The 21595-nt window shown below is 40.3% G+C and overlaps 1 protein-coding gene across 1 annotated transcript; it reads right to left on the reverse strand.

Moving 5' to 3' along the window:
- Positions 1–1133: 1133 nt before the first annotated feature.
- On the reverse strand, positions 1134–18553 carry srm.L (spermidine synthase L homeolog). Its single transcript, NM_001091406.1, is given in 8 exon segments — positions 1134–1760; positions 2918–3040; positions 4170–4315; positions 4589–4672; positions 5972–6125; positions 9565–9657; positions 10076–10196; positions 18348–18553. Coding segments are annotated over 8 exon segments (873 nt in total). The 5' UTR covers positions 18482–18553; the 3' UTR covers positions 1134–1742.
- Positions 18554–21595: the final 3042 nt, after the last annotated feature.

Below are 21595 nucleotides of genomic sequence, written 5' to 3' on the forward strand. Positions count from 1 at the left end.
TTGAATTCCAGGCTTGGAGGCAAGTTTTGGTTGTATAAAAACCAGGTGCACTGCCAAACAGTATAGGTTGGCAGTCCACAAAGGGGCTACCAAAAGGCCAATAACAGCACTTATTTGGCACCCCAAGAACATTTTTCATGCTAGTGTTGCTCCCCAACTCCTTTTACTTCTAAATGTTGCTCACGGGTTTAAAAGGTTGGTGATCCCTGTATTAGAGTATAAAGCACTGGCACGTTTTTTTTTTTTTTTTTTTAACCCAACAGGTCTCTCATTCTCGTCAGTCATGTAGAGGACACAGGACTACAGTGTTTCTAGTGCCCTCGGGAGGCATGGATCAAGGCTACCATAGCATTTGAAAACTTTAAAGTTATACTGACAATGAATAACGGTCCCTTCTCAGCCTGTCAGAGATAAAACTGTAGAATTAAAGTTTTGGTGTCAGTATCTCTTTAAGGTTTCCAGAACCAAGGATATGAGAACGTCTAAGCAGTAGATAAGACTTCCAGTAAGCTTGTTGTGGCATGTGCTCGAGGAGTGACTAAGGATCCTGGACGAGAAAATCCCACAGAGGGGGTGGTCTATTCTGTGTAGACCAGCAGGCTAATCCCCAGGTGTCAAGACTAAAGATGGCCATAGATGTTGAGATTTTTAAAAGATCCGATCCTCATCGTGAGACCACGTTTTTCTCGGAGCGATCGTATGATCGTAATAATTGACCATCAACTTAAAAGACCAATTTGCCAGGAAAACAAAGGGGAGCTGCCTGCTTGGCCCTGCAAACAGATAGATTGCACTGGGGCCGACAAAGATTTTTTAACCTGCCCGATCGTTCGAATCCCACTAACCGCAAGATAATTTCGACGGATTGGTCGGCCTTCCCTAAAATTGGTCATTCGGCAAGAAGAATCGTTGCGTCTATGGGGAGCTTTAGTCTGGACCAAAAAAAAAAAAATCTGGTTGCAGGGCTGTGGTAGCCCTGATCCATGCCTCCTGAGGACACTAGAAAAACTGCAGTTCACGTGTCTCCCACGTAGACCTGAAAGAAGTATTATTGCCTATACATGAAGATTTCCTATAACATTACATTTTATGTCAACAAAAAAAAATGTATCAGAAAAGACAGGAGACAGACCAACACTTCATCATGCTTGAATTTACCAATATTTTACATCCAGTAATAACAGTTCTGGACTGATATAATACTAATATACCAGGAAAGGATGGAACTTCCCAGCTTTGTACATTCACACAAAAGTACTTGGTGAGAACATACGATAACCACAGCACCACTGCAGATTACTGGCAACGGGACCCAGAGGTGTGAGTGATGGAGGCATGTTAGCAGCTTAAGGGGTCAGTATCCTGGGTTATCCCTGATATAGTATTAAGTATAAAAACTACATAGACATAAGACAGCTTTGTAGGTAAATATGCCAAGGAGGCTTTACATCAGCCTGGCATGACAAGGGGAAATGCATTGCATTAAGAGATATCACTGCCCCCCTTCCACTGTAAGCATTTGTATTATTTAAGAGAAAAATGGCATGCACAGATTATGTAATACACTGTACCCATAGTTTAAGCCTGAGAGGCAAGAAAACGTTTCATAACATTTCCCAGGACTGAAATACAGTTAACAGCTATAAAAGACCAGGTTCTGCCTCCTAAGCACAGTAGATTTTGTTTCATCAGGTAAAAAGCATGGATTTTGCAAAGAGAGAATACAACAGCTCTGCTGGATCTCATACATCACTGAGTGCCTGAAGAGAAAGAACAAAAGTTATTTACACAGAGACTGGGCCACATGTTGCAGAATAAGATAGATATGTATATTAACAGATGTAAATCATATTAAAAAACCAATAAAAACTTAAAAAAAAATCTGTATTGGGTTAACTAGTCACATGTTATTTAGAAAAACTAAACAGACAAAGGTTGTACAGGCAGAAAAAGGATAGAAATGCTAAAAGTAAGTTTTATCTAGTTTTTAATTATAATTGTGATTATGGATACACCCTGGTGACATGGAATGAATTAGTTATCTAGCAGTGTAGAAGCAAGCTGTATTCTGTGGAGCAGAAGTTTTTTCTATTTACACCGTCAAACGTCTGTTTAATAGCTGCATATAATCCCAACCAGTTTTTAGATTAATTTGATTCCTATTTGAGCCAAACCACACAGCTCCATATACTGTAATTTGAATCATTAAGCATGAGACCAACAGGTTTTTTTGTCCCCAAATAAGGTAAAGGGATAAACCCCCATACACTGCAAGGGACTTGCAGTCTCTCTTTAGATCTTGAGCGTCCTACAACACGGGGCACATTGTAACAATGTTACTGAATAAATTAGTGGATGCTGCTATCAATAGATGCAAACGCAGCATTTACATTTAGTCAGCAAACGGTAATGTTACAACACAGTCTCTCCCTCTGAGTGTTGAAAACAGAAGCAGAATACTGAATACAACACTTATACAAAATCATGCCTGATAATAAAAACCGGGACTGGATCCAAAACACTGCATAAATTTGTGCTGGTGTGACCTGGTGTAAACAAATTTAATATTAGTTTGCTTCAAATGACTGAGCTATAAATGTCTGTGTTTAAATGTTACTTGTAAGGGAGCTCATAGTTGGTCTCTCTCTCTATAAATGCTATGAAAAAAATCGAAGTTTCATATAGATATATGCAGGATCAGTGCAATTTGACACGGCACATTTTTATTACATGAATAACAACAGGTCAAATGGTTAAGTATATCAAACGTAACCAGGATCAGTTCCCTCGATTTTGCCCATATGTTCAATAGAGTCAAAGGACTCTGTAGTCATGTAGAAAAATTGTAATAGTAAACTTGCAGCCTACCCCTTTAAGACTGGTGAAGATCAAAACAACCCGTAAAAGAAAATCTTACTTTTCTTGTAAACTCTGGAAGAACAAATGCTGCCCGGTGAATGCTGGAGTTATAATATCTGAGGTTCATTTTGTCCACCTGCTCTTGTGAAAGCTGCTGCACAGGTTCCTTGAAATTTGTGCTCTGTGAAAGAGTGTTATAAAGTGCAAAGACATAAGGGAAATCTGAGTTTAATAGTATATAATGAATAATGTACCCCTTTTGTAAAACAAAAGCATTTTATAACTCACCAAGAAGTTCCATGATTATATAAAGGCACGAGATTGAATGATTATACACAGGTCATTCTAATGTAACCTCTAATACCCTCATATTTCACAACATATCCATTATTTGTTATAATACATGAGTTTAGGGAGTCGTGAAAATAAAAAAAAACATGCAAAATAATGCCTTGGCCATGGCAACCAAATTAGTCATCAAAAATACTAATCTCAAAAAAAAAATGTTATATGTATACAAATATATGTCCCTTGTACTTGTCTGATTCATAACACAAGTGCAAATGGTTTGTTTCTATGGTGAGGAGGTCATTTTTTTCAGTCATGGTTGCTGGCAGTAGTTAATGGCAACAATTTCTGCCAACTTAAAAACTTTTTTTTAACAATAGGATTGGATTAGTGAACAGGAAAGCTATAAAAACAGCATTTGTGCTATTGTTACAGGCCAAATAACTTTGGAGGTAAAGGTTTAGGTTTTATTTATATAAAATGCCTTATATTACCCATAACCCCTTTAAAATGTCTTACTGTATACCACGAACTATCAAAAAAACAAGAAAAAAAATGACAGTATTTAGTATGGAAAAATGACTATTATATAGTGAATAAAGTCCCCCCTCTTGTAAAATATATGGATATTATAAGTTCCATGATCATATAAAAACAACAGGCTGAAGGCAGAGCATTTATATAGGTCATGGAACTCTGCAATGACTTCTATTATCCTCATAATTTGTAACAGGGGGTACTTTATTTATTATAATACACAAGTTTCTGAAATTACATCACTAAGCTCCAATTAAATCACTAAGAACTGTTTATAAGTATACAATTTACAGGATATTAATGGCTCTTGTGTATTATATGGAAATATATAAAGTTGGATATTATTCCATTACTAAAACCGAAGGGCGATTCCTTGGGGAATCAGTGTTTGACTGAGATGTATTAGACATTAAAAAATGTAAGCCTATTTAATTGTTGAAAGATGTTAAGTAAGGTCTTAATGGCTGGACTAGCTACGTACTTACAGGGTTCTTACTGCAGAGCATAAAGCCAATCTGTCCGCTGGGATAAGTTGGTATAGTGCAGTATGCGTATTCCACCACAGGGAAAAGTGTCTTACAGAACTGATTCATCTCCTTAATGAGGTCAAGGTGAAGCCACTGACACTCACCTAAAAGACAAATATAAAACTAAGGAAACAAGCATAAACATTCTTTTAGAACAGGGGTCCCTAACCTTTTTTAACCTGTGAGCCACATTTAAATGTTATAAAAATTGGTACACCTTGTTTTTATGCAACTAAAGTGTGCCTCAAGCCATGACTTAGAAAATAAGCACCTACTTTGTGGCCACTGGAGCAACATCCAAGGGGTTGGAGAGCAACATGTTGCTCAGGGGCCAAAGGTTGGGGATCATAGCTTTAGATTATAAACAGTTTTCTTACCTTGACAGCAGAGGATGCCACCTTCTCTGAGCGCAGTCTTCATTAGCTGATAATAAGATTCTTTAAAAAGACTTTCAGCAGGACCTGTGAGAAAAAACTAATTATTTAAATCATAAAATATAATATCTCTGTTTGATAGTAGCTCATTAACTATTTTTGCGGCACATACATGCAATCAAATGAGCTAGATGGGACTAGCTGAGAATGTGAATAACTGAAGGTTGAGACTATACTTTAATTTTGGCTAAGGCAGAGAGCAGAGATGTAGCTCCTAGGAGAACTTTGTCCAGGTAGGGCAGTATGAACATGTATTGCAGTAGCATCGGCCCACTAGGACAACCAAGACTGTACTCTTGGGGCTGTCGCCAGGGCAAAGTATAGGGCCTAAAACTGATATCCTACAGCAGGAAAATGCAGCAAATGCTTGTCCTAGAATGTAAATAACTAAACAGGTTCTTCAAAATGGAGTCCGTCAGGACAATCATAGGAAACGCGCAATGAAGCAATTTTATACAACCTGTTCAGTTGTTTAAATTCTAGGACTAGACCAGGCATGTCCAAAGTGCGGCCTGGGGGCCAATTGTGGCGCATTTTCAGATTTACACCGGCCCTCAGCCTCCATCATGAAATTAATAATAATGAGGCCCCCCCAGCACAGTGTGAACAGTAATATTAAGGCACATTAGTGAAATGATCTGCCACATGTACTGGCACATAGAGACGCGCTGTTTTCACATACTTCTTTAGGGCTGAAGGTGTCAATAGAAGTACTGACTTGCCAGTACAGTAAACTGAAGAAGTATGGTGTCACTATGTGTCAGTACATAGTCTATTCCTAACACCTTCAGCACACAGGCAGCAGTATAGACCAAGTTGCAGATCATTTCACTAATGTGCCCAAATATTACTGCTACAGATACTCAATTCCTGTAATTTAATGTTAATGGTTCAAAGAATGTCGGGCTGAATGGTCGGCCCCCACACATTTTCACCTCTCCAAATCTGGCCCTCGTTGCAAAAAGTTTGGGCACCCCTGGACTAGACAGGATCCATCTTTATTCGGCACGGAGTCAATGGCTTTAGAAAAAGTCTCTCTCTCTTAACCCAAGCCAACTTGAATACAAAAATACGTTCCCTGACCATTCCCCAAAAGGCTGATAGCTTATGCCTTCTGGCGCTTGTCTTATGGTCAATTTGCGGAGCATTGCTGAAAAACGCTAGAGGTTTCTTAACTAGTTTTTTACTTTCTTAGGTTACTCTTGCATGTTACTCTTGCAGATTCTGAAGTGAGGAAGGTAATATACCTCTTCCCATGAGGGAGAGAGACACTCTTGACATTCTTACAACCAAAAATCTTTGCTAGGGAAATTCTCTCATTCTTACCTACGGGATCTGAAGAGTCTGTGATGATTATATCAAATGCATCTTGGTTCTGTTTCATGAACTGAAAGCCATCTCCAACATGCAAAGTTAACTTTGGACTGGAATACCCAATGGCCATTCCAGGAAGGTACTTCTTTGAGACATTGATCACTTCCTGAAAAGAAAATTTATAAAACTTTCTATTGAACCAGAATATATTTAAGAGATCATTTACTATACACAAACAAGGTTAAAACAAAACGTACTAGGTCATAAAAAAAAATAGACAAGGGCCATTAAGAATAACACTAATAAAAACAAAATATAAACTGAATAAGCATAACTGAAAAATAGTATGCTTATTCAGTTGGACTAATGTATAAAAGGTGATAAACACTATCTGAACTTCCAAAAATAAATATGAATGGATTTGTTTCTTCCCCCAGATCCTACTCAATTAAACACACTGAAAGCTAGTCTGATTGTCTGCTTTCTGGGACCAGTTCCCCAACCCCCTAGGCTCACAGTGCATTGCAACACCTCCCTCTTCTTGTTCCAATGTAAGGTGATGGATTCTGGAACTTGAAACCCCTCTGCTTTTCAAACAAAAAAAAAAAAAATTGTGCACTACCCACTATGAAAAGCAGAAGGACTTCAAGTTCCAGCATACATAATTTCACAATGGAACAAGGTGGGGGTGGGGTTCGTTTTTTACATTGCAAAGACATTCAGCATTGCTGAGCCCACCTTTCTTTCACTTTTCAGAGAGAGTTTGCTCTAGTGCAGTAATCCATAGCAACCAATAACATGCTTATTTAAAATGTTTCACCAATCATCAGAGCAGCTCAGATGAGTGGTGAAACTTTTTCAAGAATATGCAGAATGTCCCGTTCCTTTAGGGCAGAACTACATGACGTGCTTGGACCCGACACTTTTTACATAAAACAGAAGTGAAGGAGAAAATGCACTGCTCTTTCATCCGACAGTCGGATCAATGTAGTTGTAACATGCGATTTCCTTCGCTTCCGTTTTATGTAAAACATCCGACATGTCGCATGCGTTTAGTCGCATTGCAACGTGTGGGGTCCAAGCGAGTCTTGTAGTCCTGCCCTTAGACTTCTCTCGACTAAATACGGTCTGTCAGGTGAACCCTTTGATGCTCTTTAAAAGGATATCACTTATACATATATACACACACACACAATTCTTTTTTTGTTTAAAGGGGCTTCCTATAAAATAATCTTCAAGTGTCTCTGTGTCCAGTCCCTGTGTCCGTGGAATTGCGCTACTGCGCATGTGCCCCACGGACCGTCTCTGGCACGGCCCGTGCGTACTTATGACGTCAGTACGCACGGGCGCAACCCTAGATAAGATGCCTGTGACCTGTCGCCTAGGAGAAAGAAGAGTTAGCTGCTGGAATTACCTGTCCGAAGAGAGGATCTGCCGCCTGCCACCTGAAGAGAGGATCCACCGCCGCCTGAAGAGAGGATCCACCGCCGCCGCCTGAAGAGAGGATCCACCGCCGCCGCCTGAAGAGAGGATCCACCGCCGCCGCCTGAAGAGAGGATCCACCGCCGCCGCCTGAAGAGAGGATCCACCGCCGCCGCCTGAAGAGAGGATCCACCGACGCCGCCTGAAGAGAGGATCCACCGACGCCGTCTGAAGAGAGGATCCACCGCTGTCTGAAGAGAACATCCACTGACGCCGTCTGAAGAGAGGATCCACCGCCGTCTGAAGAGAACATCCACTGCGACGTCTAAAGAGAGGATCCACTGCCGCCAAAGGAGAAGAAGAAGCCACCGCCGAGGAAGAAGACGTCACTAAGGAGAAACTGCGTGAAAGGGCCCCGGCGAACTTGACAGGTAAGTCTTACTGGCCACCAATGTTAACCCCCCCTGGCCACCAATGTTAACCCCCCTGGCCACCAATGTTAACCCCCCCTGGCCACCAATGTTAACCCCCCTGGCCACCAATGTTAACACCCCCCTGGCCACCAATGTTAACACCCCCTGGCCACCAATGTTAACACCCCCCTGGCCACCAATGTTAACACCCCCTGGGCACCAGCATTAACCCCCTGGCCACCAGTGCTACAAAGGGGGCCCTGCCTACTAATGTTACCCATTCTGAAATGTTGGGAGGTATGTGACGACATATGTTCTAGCGCCCGTTAATTTAACGGGCTTAATGTCTAGTTATATACTAAATGCCCTAAATATTTTGAAATGGGTGAGTGAAGAGGATGTCTTGTATGTGAATATTTGAGTTTGTCTCATTTAGTCCTGCAAGCTGTGTGGCATGACTGTACAAACTACATTAATCCTGGTAGGTGCTGGACTATGCAGTTTAGTAGTGGATGAATTGTGACATATTATTGACCTATTATTGACCAAGTATCTCTTTGCTATTTTTCTATGCCATAAAACTGAAGTTACAAAAATAAGAAACCAGCTAAAAAATACCAAATAGTTGAATGTACAAATCTTATGAAGCTGGTTCCTTATTTAATTATTCAAATGTGAGTAATATTACAATTTTGGTTACAATCAATCAAAATATGATTTTTATGGTTTTTGTTTAGCCGTTTTTTTTTTTCTTTCACCAGCCCACAATTACTGCTACACATCACAATGGAGTCAAATCTGTTGACGTTTAAAGGGAAAACTATACCCATGAACACTGTAGGGCTTTACAAAAATATATTGCATAAAACAGTCCATATGAACCATTTTCATAAAAATATTCTACTAGTATGTGCCATTGGATAATCCTAAATAGCAAATTGCAATTTTAAGTAATCGGGCTGCCCCCTGGCAAACCAATGGCACACAAAACAGTAGGTCACGTCAGCCAATGAATTGGCAGAGCTTTGTCTATTACTCTCACGCTTCTTGCTGTTACAGTTAAAGCTACATTATATTTTGTCAAATGATTTCTGAGGGAGCACACAGACCATTACAAAATGACTCAAGGTAAAATATGTAAAAGGGCAATATTTACTTATATTTAAGCCAATATGTTATAATAATAATAATATATTCTTTTTCATTTGTTTTTTTTATCATGATATACATTATCTGTTAAGTATTAATCCTGGAAATATAGTAGAAATTTTGGTGTCATGTGCGTGGTTTAGCTTAATAATGGTCTATTAAGTGATTGATCATGCAATAAATACTGTTTTTTCACCCGTGAGTGCTTAACCATTTTTACAGATGTTATGAACTACTAACACTTCCTCTTCGTTGACTATTTTGTTATCAGAAACCCATTAAGTTCACTGGTAATTTAATTATCCGCCTGACAAAAACTAAATATGGAGTAGCTTCAATTTCCCAATTGGGCCCACACATTCATTCATTAAAATGATAAAAGGTAAAAGGGTATGTTCAGCACAAGCCTTATTAATCGTGTCAGTTATAGGAGTAAAAATTCCAGGAAAAGAGAAATTCATCTGATCTATTGAAGGCAAGTGTAGCAGCAAAGTCCATCTTTACATAGCAAATATGTGAAACACAGGGAGGCTGTACATAGTTATTAATCACCAACAGGTGCAAGACTACACTTCATTGTGGAATTAGCAGTTATCTGGTTTCACTCTTGTTTTTGCTTACCTCATCTATCTCACACTGCACCACACTCTCTACAGATGGATGTTTAACAACCTCTCTCAGAACTCCACCATCGCCACCACCTATAATTAGCACCTAAACACAAAAAAATATACAGTTGAATAAAAATATAAATACATATAATTGGTGTAGATAAGCTGGACACACTGCCGCCATCTACTAGGATAAAACTGTTGTATTTGAATATACTTGCTAACCAAACAAGTGACAAATTTCCCATACATATAAGCAGGTGCGGACTGAGAATTAAAATAGGCCCTAGCATTTCAGGTACACAGAGGCCCTAACAGCCCCCACCAGCCCACTAAATACTGACTTTCTATGGCACCTTATAGCAGCCCCTCTGGCATTTGCAAGAACCCACAGATTGTGAGTCCGGGCCTGCATATAAGGGTTATATTATCTGGAAACCAGTTATCAAGTAACAGAAATAAGGCAACGTTAACTCATAACAGTTTGAATAAACAAAGAATTATTTTTTAACTTCACTCACCTTCCGCGGGTTTGGGTGGCTGCAGAGGGGAAGATTTGCTATCATTTCCTGGTAGGAAAATTCATCTCGTTCTGTGCACTGAATAAGCCCATCCAGAACGAGAACATTTCCATATGTCTTGCTGTAAAGCAACATTGTGGTATATTTAGTATAAGTATTTTTTAATGTTCACCATTAAATTACTACTACAGGTATAGGAGCCGTTATTCTGAAACCCGTTATCCAGAAAGCTCTGTATTACGGAAGGGCCATTTCCCATAGACTACATTTTATCCAAATTTTAAAAAAGGATTTCCTTTTTCACTGTAGTATTAAAACAGTGCATTGTAATTGACCCAAACTATGATATAATCAATCCTTATTGGGAGCAAAACCTGCCTATTGGGTGTATTTCATGTTTACATGATGTTCTAGTTGACTTGAGGAATGGAGATCCAATTTATGGAAAATCCCAGGTCCCAAGCATTCTGGATAACAGGTCCCATCAAAAGGGAAGTTAGATACATTTAAAATAATTAAATATTCTTGATTTGAAACAGTTTTTGAGTGTGTAATGTTCATTATCTCTAAATTATCTAGGCAAAGTTATGGAATGTATGTTCTGTCACTGTTTATTTCCAATACGTTTTTGCAAGATGTTAAATTCTTCAGCCCTTCCCAAATCATATCCCTTTACAGAAATTGGGAATATTAGTATGTGTGTTATTGAAAGCAAATATGACTTTTTTTTTTTTTATAAGGCTTGTGTTTTTGATCTAAATCCTGCAGAACCATCTGTCATTGCTATCAGAATGAACCAATGGGGGGGGCGTGGCCGGATGTCGGGGTGAGCGGACGCATACTCGTGGCTCTCTGCACCGGGACCTGGTGATTTAGCAGCTAAATTGAGAATACGGGCGACCATGGGTAAAACAAATAAAGCCTCTAATACCCCTGCTATCCAAAAGACCCCCGCTCCAAAAAAGACGAAAGAAATAGCTGATTTCTTTGGAAAACCGCCCGAGGCGTCTTCCCAAGATCCCAATATGGCGGAGGATGGTGAAACCTCTTCCACCCAGGACTCGCCTTGCCGCCAGATTACAGCGGTGAGTAACATACCGGAGTTGATTGCCAACCTCCCGACTAAAGATGACCTCCTCCAATTACTGACGGATATCAAAAGAGCCCAGCATGACGAAACGGAGATTCTCAAAACGGAGCTGACGGCCATCTCCACGCGGCTGCTTAATTTAGAATCGCGCCAAAAAGCAGTCGACTCCAGTCTGAGCGGGCATGGCGCGGCCCTTTCTACACACGCCAGGCAAATTTACCTCCTGCGGAGAGGACTGGAAGATGCCGAAAACAGAAGCAGGCGGCATAACATCCGCATAAGAGGGCTGCCAGAGGATGTACAAACGGCGGAGGCCAAACAGCTACTTATTGAGCTTTTCAACGAGTTATTAGGCCGGGATAAAACTACCGACATCCCGATTGACCGCTTCCACAGAGTGGCGAGAGGAAGGCCGGGTAAGCCAAGAGACATCCTCTGCTGTTTACACAGCTTTACCACCAAGAAACAGATTTTGTCTAAGGCAAGGGATATTAAGAACATGAAAATTGAGGAGGATAACATCGAGCTTTTTCAGGATTTGGCACCCTCCACTGTTAACCAAAGACGGTTATTAAAAGAGGTGACTGGCAGGCTCCGAGATAGAAATATCCCGTACAAATGGGGTTTTCCATTCTCCTTAATAGCCAGGCACAACGGGAAGAGCCAACTACTAAGAGAACCTGATGAAGGTAAGAACTTTTTTCGCAGTCTGGGGCTACCTCCGGTAGACCTATCGGATTGGGCTCGTTACGTCTATGGACCACAGCTACAAGACCAGCAAGAAGACCAGCCACGTGAGGGTTGATTTTCCCCTATGCTAAGGGCAGGATCCATGCCTTCGCCTGGAATCATCGTCTGTCACTTGTATCAATGATAGCACGGGACAGCAGTTACTTCTTTATTTTCCCCCCCTTTTTTTTTTTCCCTCAGAGTTGACAATCCTTGGCCGGAACGGTTGATCATTCCTTTCCCTTCCCGCCATTTGGCCACTTCTGCGATCCGGGCTTCTTGCTTCGGGTGGGAGTGACTCATCGCTACTGGGAGTGTTTAATATTTTCCTTCTTATCTTGGGCAACACCGCTGCTGCACCCCGGAAGACGAAATTCTTTTGCCAGTACAGAATTTGGACTGTTCGGTTTCGCCATATGCTCTGGGGACTCTCCCACTGAACTTGCACGGCATTTCAGACTTTGGATGACGTCGTAGATGGGTTCGCATTATTTGTTTCATGAGTCATGTTAATTTTTGTTTTTTCAAATGTCATTGTTGTGATAGCCAGAATATCTGCATGCTGTTCCTAATTCCCTCCCCCCCCTTTTTTTTTTGCCGCTCCCAGGCCATGGTATAGTGAAGGATACTAATGTCATCGGGCACAAAGTTTGAAGCCTTCTACACTGCTATTGTTATGCTTGTTACAATTACTTTATATCTTTCAATGCCCATTTGTTTCTGCTTTCTCGTTTAAGTTCCTGTTCCTGTGACACAAATTTGCAGTTCTGATATTTCAGCGTACTATACAGGGTCTTCTCCCTGCACTATTCAATCTATAACGTACATTAGAGGTTACGCATATTGTTAAGTTATCTATAAACGAGAAAACAGACAGGCCGTCAATATGGTCTTTTGGCCTTTGATTTGTATTATACGGGTAAATATCGCTCCCGCTTACAGGCGTTTCCAGGTCCCGGGGCGGGACTCACGTTACTGTTGCCTGTCTCCCGACACCTCCCCTCATACTACTCACTTTACATTGTGGGCTACCCCGGAGTGTATTGCACCGGGTGATAGAGTTTTTTTTACACCCTTTCCGGCTAGAGTTAGCCACAACACCCCCCCTGTATTTTTGTCTTTGTTGCTTTCTTGGTTTCTTGCTCCCCCCCCTCCGATTACGATTGAGACTAAGGGTAGTGGCATTCAGGCTTTGGGCATGAATAGTTCGGTGCACTCTATTAACGTTGTCTCAATAAATGCTAATGGCTTGAACTCTCCCCAAAAACGGATTCTCTTGTCAGCGGAATTAAGAAAACATAGAACCCATGTTGCATTCGTGCAAGAAACTCATTTTAAAAGGGGCCATGTCCCCAAATGGAATAACAGATATTATCCTGAGTTATATGCTAGTGCCCCCCAGGACACAAAAACTAGAGGTGTAGCCATATTGTTCTCAAAAGGTCTGAACCTCGCAGTTGAGGATACCAAAGTGGACACTAAAGGTAGATTTGTCTTTGTTAAAGGTCGTATTGGCCAACGCTTATACACATTTGCAATGGTTTATCTTCCCAATACTGACCAGGATAGGGTATTCCTGCGCATTACTCAGGTCTTACAACAATTTATGGAAGGGATCCTTGTCCTTGGAGGAGACTTTAATGTCCCCATGGACCCTCTCCTGGATTGTTCAACAGGGAAAACCAGTACTGCACGGGCTATATGTTTAAAAATCAAACAACAGCTACATGACTTATTGTTAGTTGACGTATGGCGAACTCAACATATACAGGAAAAAGATTTCACGTATTATTCCGCTAGACATAATTCATACACATGTATTGATTATTTGTTTGTTTCTCAGTATGCTTTAACAGAAATACAGCATAGTCGCATCCATCTTAGAACGTTTTCTGACCATGCGGCAGTCTCTGTTAACATTGTAATACCAACCTCTTCCAAACCATACTCCACTTGGAGATTTAATGAATCATTTTTACGGGACCCAACTATAGTGAAAGAAATTGCTACGAACATACAAAATTATTTTAAGACAAATGCCACATCAGACATCTCACCCACAATATGTTGGGAGGCACACAAATGTGTGCTACGTGGCTCCATTATAGAGATTGGTTCTAGACTTAAAAAAGCGCGGAATCATCAGATCGAACAATTGTTGTCTCGAATTAAACTTTTAGAAACACAGCACAAGCATTCATTGGCCCAACAAACTGCGCTGGAACTTGCTGAAGCTAGGGCAGAGTTGGGTGGCTTACTTAATGCATATACTAACAGAATACAAACGCTGATCAAACATACGTATTACGAACACGGCAACAAATGCGGCAGGTTGCTTGCTAATGCCTTGAGACAAAAACTTGCCAAAAATTATACCCCCAAAATTAAAACAACCACTGGTAAGATAGAGTTTGTTAGCGAGAAAATAGCGAAAGAATTTGAAGCATTCTTTACTAAAGTTTATCAAATTGACCAGAATCCCCATAACACAGGTAGTGCTTACCATAACTTAGCCACCACTATTTTGACTCAACAAAATTTACCCAAATTGTCTCAGGACATTAGCCAACAGCTGGAGGCAAATATCACTTTGGAAGAGATACAGGCAGCCATCTCCTCTTCCCCAACAGGCAAGAGCCCAGGACCTGATGGGTTCCCAATGTCCTATTACAAAGAGTTCCAACATATCTTGTCCCCCCACTTATGCAACTCCTTTAATGCCTTACAAACGGATGCTACGTTCTGCCCCCAATCATTAGAGGCGCAAATAACTCTTTTACTGAAGCCTGGCAAAGATCCATCTGACCCAGGCAGTTACAGGCCGATCTCGTTGATAAACAATGACGTGAAATTGCTAGCCAAAATTATAATGAAAAGAATGCAGCAGGTGTTGGAAAAATTGATAGATCCAGAACAAGTCGGTTTTGTGCCTAACAGGGAAGCCAGGGACAACACTAACAGATTAATTAACTTACTGTACCATGCGCAGACACGCTCTAAACAATTACTCCTGCTTTCCACGGACGCAGAAAAAGCGTTTGATTGCGTTAATTGGAAATTCATGTTTGATACTTTGAGAAATTATGGCTTTGGACCCAACCTCCTTAACTGGATTCAGGCCCTTTATAACAATCCCACAGCTAAGGTGAAAGTCAATAATATCCTATCCGAACCCATTGTCATCAAAAATGGTACGCGTCAAGGCTGCCCCCTTTCCCCCACGCTGTTTATCTTGACCCTTGAACCTCTACTGCATGCGATTAGAAATAACCAGGACATTAAGGGACTTCAGATTGGTACCAGACACCATAAAACGGCGGCTTACGCTGACGACCTGTTATTCGTCATAACAAACCCTATCATTTCAATTCCGAATCTTAATGTCTTATCCAAGTACGGGGCTGTGAGCAACTTTAAAATAAACCATAATAAATCTTATGCCCTTAACATCTCCGTACCTGGTAGGACGATACAAGGATTGTCCCTGAACTTCCCTTACAAATGGGCGTCTCATAGTATCACTTATCTAGGTCTTGCACTTACAAAAGATTACAACAACTGGGGCGAATTAAATTGCTCGAATCTATACAAGAAAATAGACTCAGACTTGAAACGTTGGAAACTTAACACGCTTTCATGGTTCGGCCGCATAAATGTCGTGAAAATGAATATTCTCCCCAGACTGTTGTATCTTTTTCAAGCTCTCCCACTCAAATATCCTAAAGGGTGGATTGATAAATTTCAAGCATCCATCACGAGATTTGTATGGTTGGATAAACACCCCAGACTGGGCAGGCATATCCTCGCTAGACCTAAAAGATTGGGAGGGACTGCATTGCCGGACCTACATAAGTACTATAAGGCAGCTATTTTGAATAGGATTTTAGATTGGTCTCATCATTTGGATAATAAATTGTGGATCGAAATAGAGCAGCAGGCTACCTCAACGCACCTCTTACATCTCCCCTGGATTACTAAGATCAATAGACGAATTCTGACTAAGGGTCACCCACTTTTGGTTAATACCTTGGAGATATGGGACTCTCTTGATAAAAAACAATTTGGCATCACTATGCAACCCTCTACTCTAACCCCGGTCACCAACAACCCGGCCTTTCCGCCCGCTATGGATAAAGACCAATTTAAACGTTGGCTAGTAGATGGTCATCTACAGATTATACACCTACTGGATAAGGGTAAACTGGTCTCGAAAGAGAGAATTGAGGAGCTCCGGACTCTCACCCCACTCCAACACTTACAATACGGCCAGCTTAAGCATTTCTATAACACTTTAGGTGGGGACAGAATATTTAGCAGAAAAATCTCGGATTTTGAGAAGTTATGTCACGTTAGTACACCACCTAAACATACCCTTTCGGCTATCTACAAAAATTTAATAGATGACTGTCAGCTAGAGGAGCAATTATTTATTAAGAAGTGGACTAGAGAACTGAATCTAACGTTGACAGGGGAAGAATCGGTAGACATGGTAAACACTTTAATGAGAAGCTCCAGATGTACCAGAATTCAGGAACTTAATTATAAAATCCTAACTAATTGGTATTATACACCTTCCAGGTTGCACAGAATGTTCCCGAATGCTACCTGTATATGTTGGAGATGTAAGGGTGGGGTTGGTATTGTGTTACATGTCTTCTGGTCATGCCCATTGATAGTACAATATTGGAGACAAGTGCTCCAATTGTGTTCTCATTTTGCATGTGGCAGAGATTTGAATGATCCCTCATTTACCTTGTTATTTCACATGTCTCCTGAAGACAGGCTGCATTTCACTAACTCAGCCCTTCCTCACTTGTTGAACGCGGCTAAACTTCTGATTCCCAGACACTGGAACACCCAGCAGGTGCCGACAATCAGGGACTGGATTAATACAGTGAATGAAATTCAACAATTTGAGGAACGGTCCGCTCGCACGGAAAAGCAATTTAGGGAGTACTCTGCCCAGTGGATATCATGGATTTTATTTAAAAGCGAACAGGAGTATAAACAACACCTATTGTGAAATAACCTGAACAGGATATTTAGTATGGTACACGATGCACAATATGCATAATATCACTACCCTTGGAGCTATCTTGATTGCCCTTTCCTCGCTCTTCCCCTCCCACCCCCTGTATCCCCCATTGTGTGACATGGTTGTTGTTATATTGTTTACTTGAATGAGCGACGCTTGTAAGTACGTAAATTGTTCATGACTGTACTTAACTATGCTGCAATATAATGTTGTATGTCCTTGTGTTTAACGAATAAACATATATTTGAAAGAATGAACCAATGTATTGCATAGATTATAATATTAGAACTCATATCCCTCACATGATTTGTTTGAGCTTAGAGACTTGCTATGTGAGACCAATGGTCTTTCAAGATCCCGGGAGCCTAATGGTGGAGGTTCAGAGGCCACTTTGATTGGTCAACTTTTGGTCAGGGCACCCCTTAGACATTAGCAAAATATCGGTGCATCAGCCATTCCATTATAGATTCAATAATATTTCAGACAGCATATATATTCACCCAAAATCTCATTACAGTCTCCCCAATTCTCACCCTAACTGGCCTTCAGGTTGAGCCCCCACCTATATCATGTCGGTTGTGGAGCGACTGCTGTAGACAAATTTATTTATGAAAGCATATATAGAGTTTTTTCCATTACTATCTCAGTGAGCTACCGGATTAAATGTTGCTATGCTACAATGTTAATCTTGTTATCCACTGCGGAAAATCTGTCTGGTTGTTAGAGGAGCATGGATGAATGATCCCCCATGCCCCTCGCTTTGGAATGGAAAAAGTCTATTATTTGCAAGTTTTAAGCAACATGGGTAGTTGAAAGTTATTTAAAACAAACATAAAACAATGTTTATTTTTATGCATGATTTAGACACATTTGTGCATAAATATCTGTATTTATGTTACAATCTGTCAGTTTGGAGGAGAACATGCAACATTTTCCCTATTCCTTTAGGCAGTAGTATTTAATGTATGGGGACTTGCAATTATAATGACAGTGGTCATATTTCTAGGGAAATGTGGTTTCCATGTGTTAGTTTTAATACAGCATGCCAAATGTATGCCAGAACACCCGCATCCAATTCATTTTAGAAACGATTCTCAGGAATTCCGACTGGGAAAATATATAATAGTTCTATGGAAAAAGAAGCAGCGAATCTGAATACACGGCTACAAATGTTAGCCTGGGGATATGGTAGATCAATGCAATGTGTTCAGCCCTGCTTGTAGCATAATATATAGAATAGTCCGGATTTGGCTTTCCTGTCCAAAGGACACAGTAGGTCTGGCTGTCATATCCAATAAGAACTCATTTAATACTATACAAGGTTGCTTACACACAGGTCATACAAAAAAACCCAATCAGATTGATACTGACATTGACTGCGGATTCAAAATGAACAAACAATAGGATTATGGATTTACCTTCTCAAGACCAGGATCTCTTGAAACGGGGAGCGTTGATGATAAAGCACCTCTTCCACTTCCAGTGATAAGGCCTGGCCGGGCCACAAGCTGCAAGTCTCCCGGAACCAGCCATCCTGGACCGGCTTCTCCATGTTGGCCCCACGACAAAATGCACGGTTCACACAAACCTACTGCTAGCAACGTAAGCACAGACAGCACAAGCATCCACCAACCAGAACACGAACTATGCGAGCTCATTTTGCATACAAGCTAGTTTGACACGCCACGTGGTGTTAATGAGCGACGAATTCTAGCACGTGAAGTGGAAAACTGAAGCAGCCATATTTGATATGGGCACTTGAACTGAGGCTTCTTAGGCTGGTATATCTGCATGTGATGTAAATACTAAGCTATACACCGTACAGTGAAACATTCTGACACTTAATGGCGTTACATAAGGAGTTCATTCATTCAACTCATTTCTCGTTTAGGTGTATGAAAATATAGGGTTGGGTTAAAGAACACCGAGCAAATGTGGAAATTAAAACGGAACAAAGGGTAAAAAGGACAGCTGTGAATGGAAGTAGTACAAAAAGGTTGGTGAAAATTGAGCTTTCCGCATGGCCGGCCAGCAGAGTAAGCTAGCAGACACATCAAAAGTCACACACACGATTTTGGGTGTCTACTATTTTTCCCTCTCAAATGGTCTCCCATAATCACAGCCAAGTCTGCTCCCTGTAAATAGTAATTACATTTATGTTGCCACTAGAAATGCCTAAAATGCACCTCAGAAACTGAGACCTGGGAGTGTGATGGAGGACATATAGGGCTCTGCCAAATCAGTGTGTTGGAGCAGGAACAGGTGACACATTGGGACTGATTCACAAAAGGTCGATATTCCTTAACGTGCATTATAAGGGATGTGCGTTATAAGGAATGATTCATCAAAGCATGTGATAAAAGCATAACATAGTGCGATATTTATTGTGACATTTAACATCTCCCAGGAGTAGGCGTTACTAAATAACATCACATGGATTAATAGAGGAAGATGTAGTGAGGAGCTGTAGGGAAGCAAGTAGGGTTGCCACCATTTCCGGAAGAACATACCTGCCTTTCTATACATTTATCTTTTTCCCCTATTAATAACATTGGGATTGACCATCATTTTTACCGGCCAGGTGGCAACCCTAGCAGCAATTAAAGACCATTATGAGGAACTGGAGACTTACCTACAGCCACTTACACATTTTCATGATACCTTGGGCAAATCCAGAATGCACTACGTTCTGTGTCATGAAATTATATTAAGTTTGCCAGGGAAAGGAATGACTAGTATACTGTAAAAAGAGACTTACACTGCCAGCGGCATCCTGAATGCCTTAGATGCTATAGAACGCACTAATAACGTGTGACAATATCAAATGCCTAAAAATATTGAACAAAATAACGCATGCTATAAAATACCGCACACAATTCAGCTAAAATAATTGTTAAAATATCACTTCTTAAGTTAGACAAGTGAACTTTTAGTGAATCGATCGTTAATTCTAAAACTATAAAAAGTGATAAAAGTTTTAAGGCATGCTATAAATAACACTCACTTTTTCAACCTTTAGTGAATCGGCCCCATTCTGTCTTAGCTTAAGGCCTGTCACAGATAGGGTTGCCACCTGGCCGGTAAAAAAGATGGTTGATCCCAATGTTATTAATAGGAAAAAAGATAAATATATAGGAAGGCTGGTATTTTTTTCCAGAATAGTTGGCAACCCATGTCACAGAATGTGGCTAAAACGATACTACATAAATAGTTAACGCAAAAAAATTAAATACTTCAATTCCTACAACAAGGATTTGTGAAGACAACAGGCAAAAACGTTGGTAGTACAAATGTCAGCCTTTTATGCTCACCTAAATACAGGTTTGTCATGTCATCTAATGTATGAAAAAGCAGTCTCAAGAGTAAAATCTCACACTAAAGCAATTGTTTTTGGGACTATTAATAACCCAATCTCAGAAATTTCAATGAAGTGGTGGCTCCTTACCACATGGAAGCAGTTAAGGCAGCGAACATCGGCCACTGTCCAGGAAAGATCGTAATTGTAGCGTGCATGGCCACCTTTAGGTATATGATGATTCAGCAACAGAGGTCAATGTTTGGGTGACTTCAAAGGCTCTCAATCAAAATTTTACAACCAGCCCGAACTATGAGCTGACCTATATCCAAGCCTTCTGCCTATATAAGTTGGTTCATCTCCTGCTTAGGCATATTTCTGCCCCTGGAACCCAAAGTGCATATTTACGGGCACCCTCAACCAGGACAGGGGAGTCATGCACCAGGTTATCCTAGGTAATCCTGTGACCCCCAGGCCTCTGTGATCTTCTGTGTGGTAGTTACACAGCTGCATGAAACGGTTAACACAAATAACTATTTTTTACCACTGTTACATCAACCAGAAGAAAGCCTATTTCACGGGGGGGGGGGGGGGGTGTTCTTAAAAACCTTTGTCTACATTTGCCTACAACTAGTCTCAGTTGAGGCTCTTGTGCATAGATATATATATATGCTATATATAGCATTCTAAATGAATCAGATGAAAATGAGTGTGAGACTGATCAGACCAGGGATGACGTTGTTGGCTGGCTTGAATATATTGCAATATATGGACAAACAATCCCTGTTAATACATGAGGAAAATACTATCGTTCGAGAACTGACACACTATGGACTGCAAACAACAATTTTCTTCTCCATTTCAAAAAAGACAGTCTTATACCCCTTTGAATCTACATCACTATCCTTTATCTACGACTGCAATCTGCAGACCATTACATCCTTTTGTCAGTCTTTTAATGTTACCTGTAGCGATGAGTAAAAACATTAGTTCATTTACATCCTTAACATGAATAATCATAATATTCCCCCTGCAAACATAATGTGCAATAGTGATGTGCAATTCGACAAAAAGCTAATGTATTTCTCCCAACAGCTAAATATTTATTTATTTTTACTTTTATTTAGATTTTTAAGTTTTAAATCACAAAGCATGAGTAAGAAAAGAAAATAATATGCATTTTGAGCAACAGTGTGTATATATATATATATATATATATATATATATATATATATATATATATATATATATATATATATATATATACATATATATATAAAAGGAATTTGTTGGTGATGTATAATGAGCAATGCAAAATATGAAGGGGAATATTATGGATATTCACAAATGATTTATGAAGTCAGGGTTCAC

This window comes from Xenopus laevis, chromosome 7L (genome assembly GCF_017654675.1).
Source record: "Xenopus laevis strain J_2021 chromosome 7L, Xenopus_laevis_v10.1, whole genome shotgun sequence".
Lineage (NCBI taxonomy): Eukaryota > Metazoa > Chordata > Amphibia > Anura > Pipidae > Xenopus > Xenopus laevis.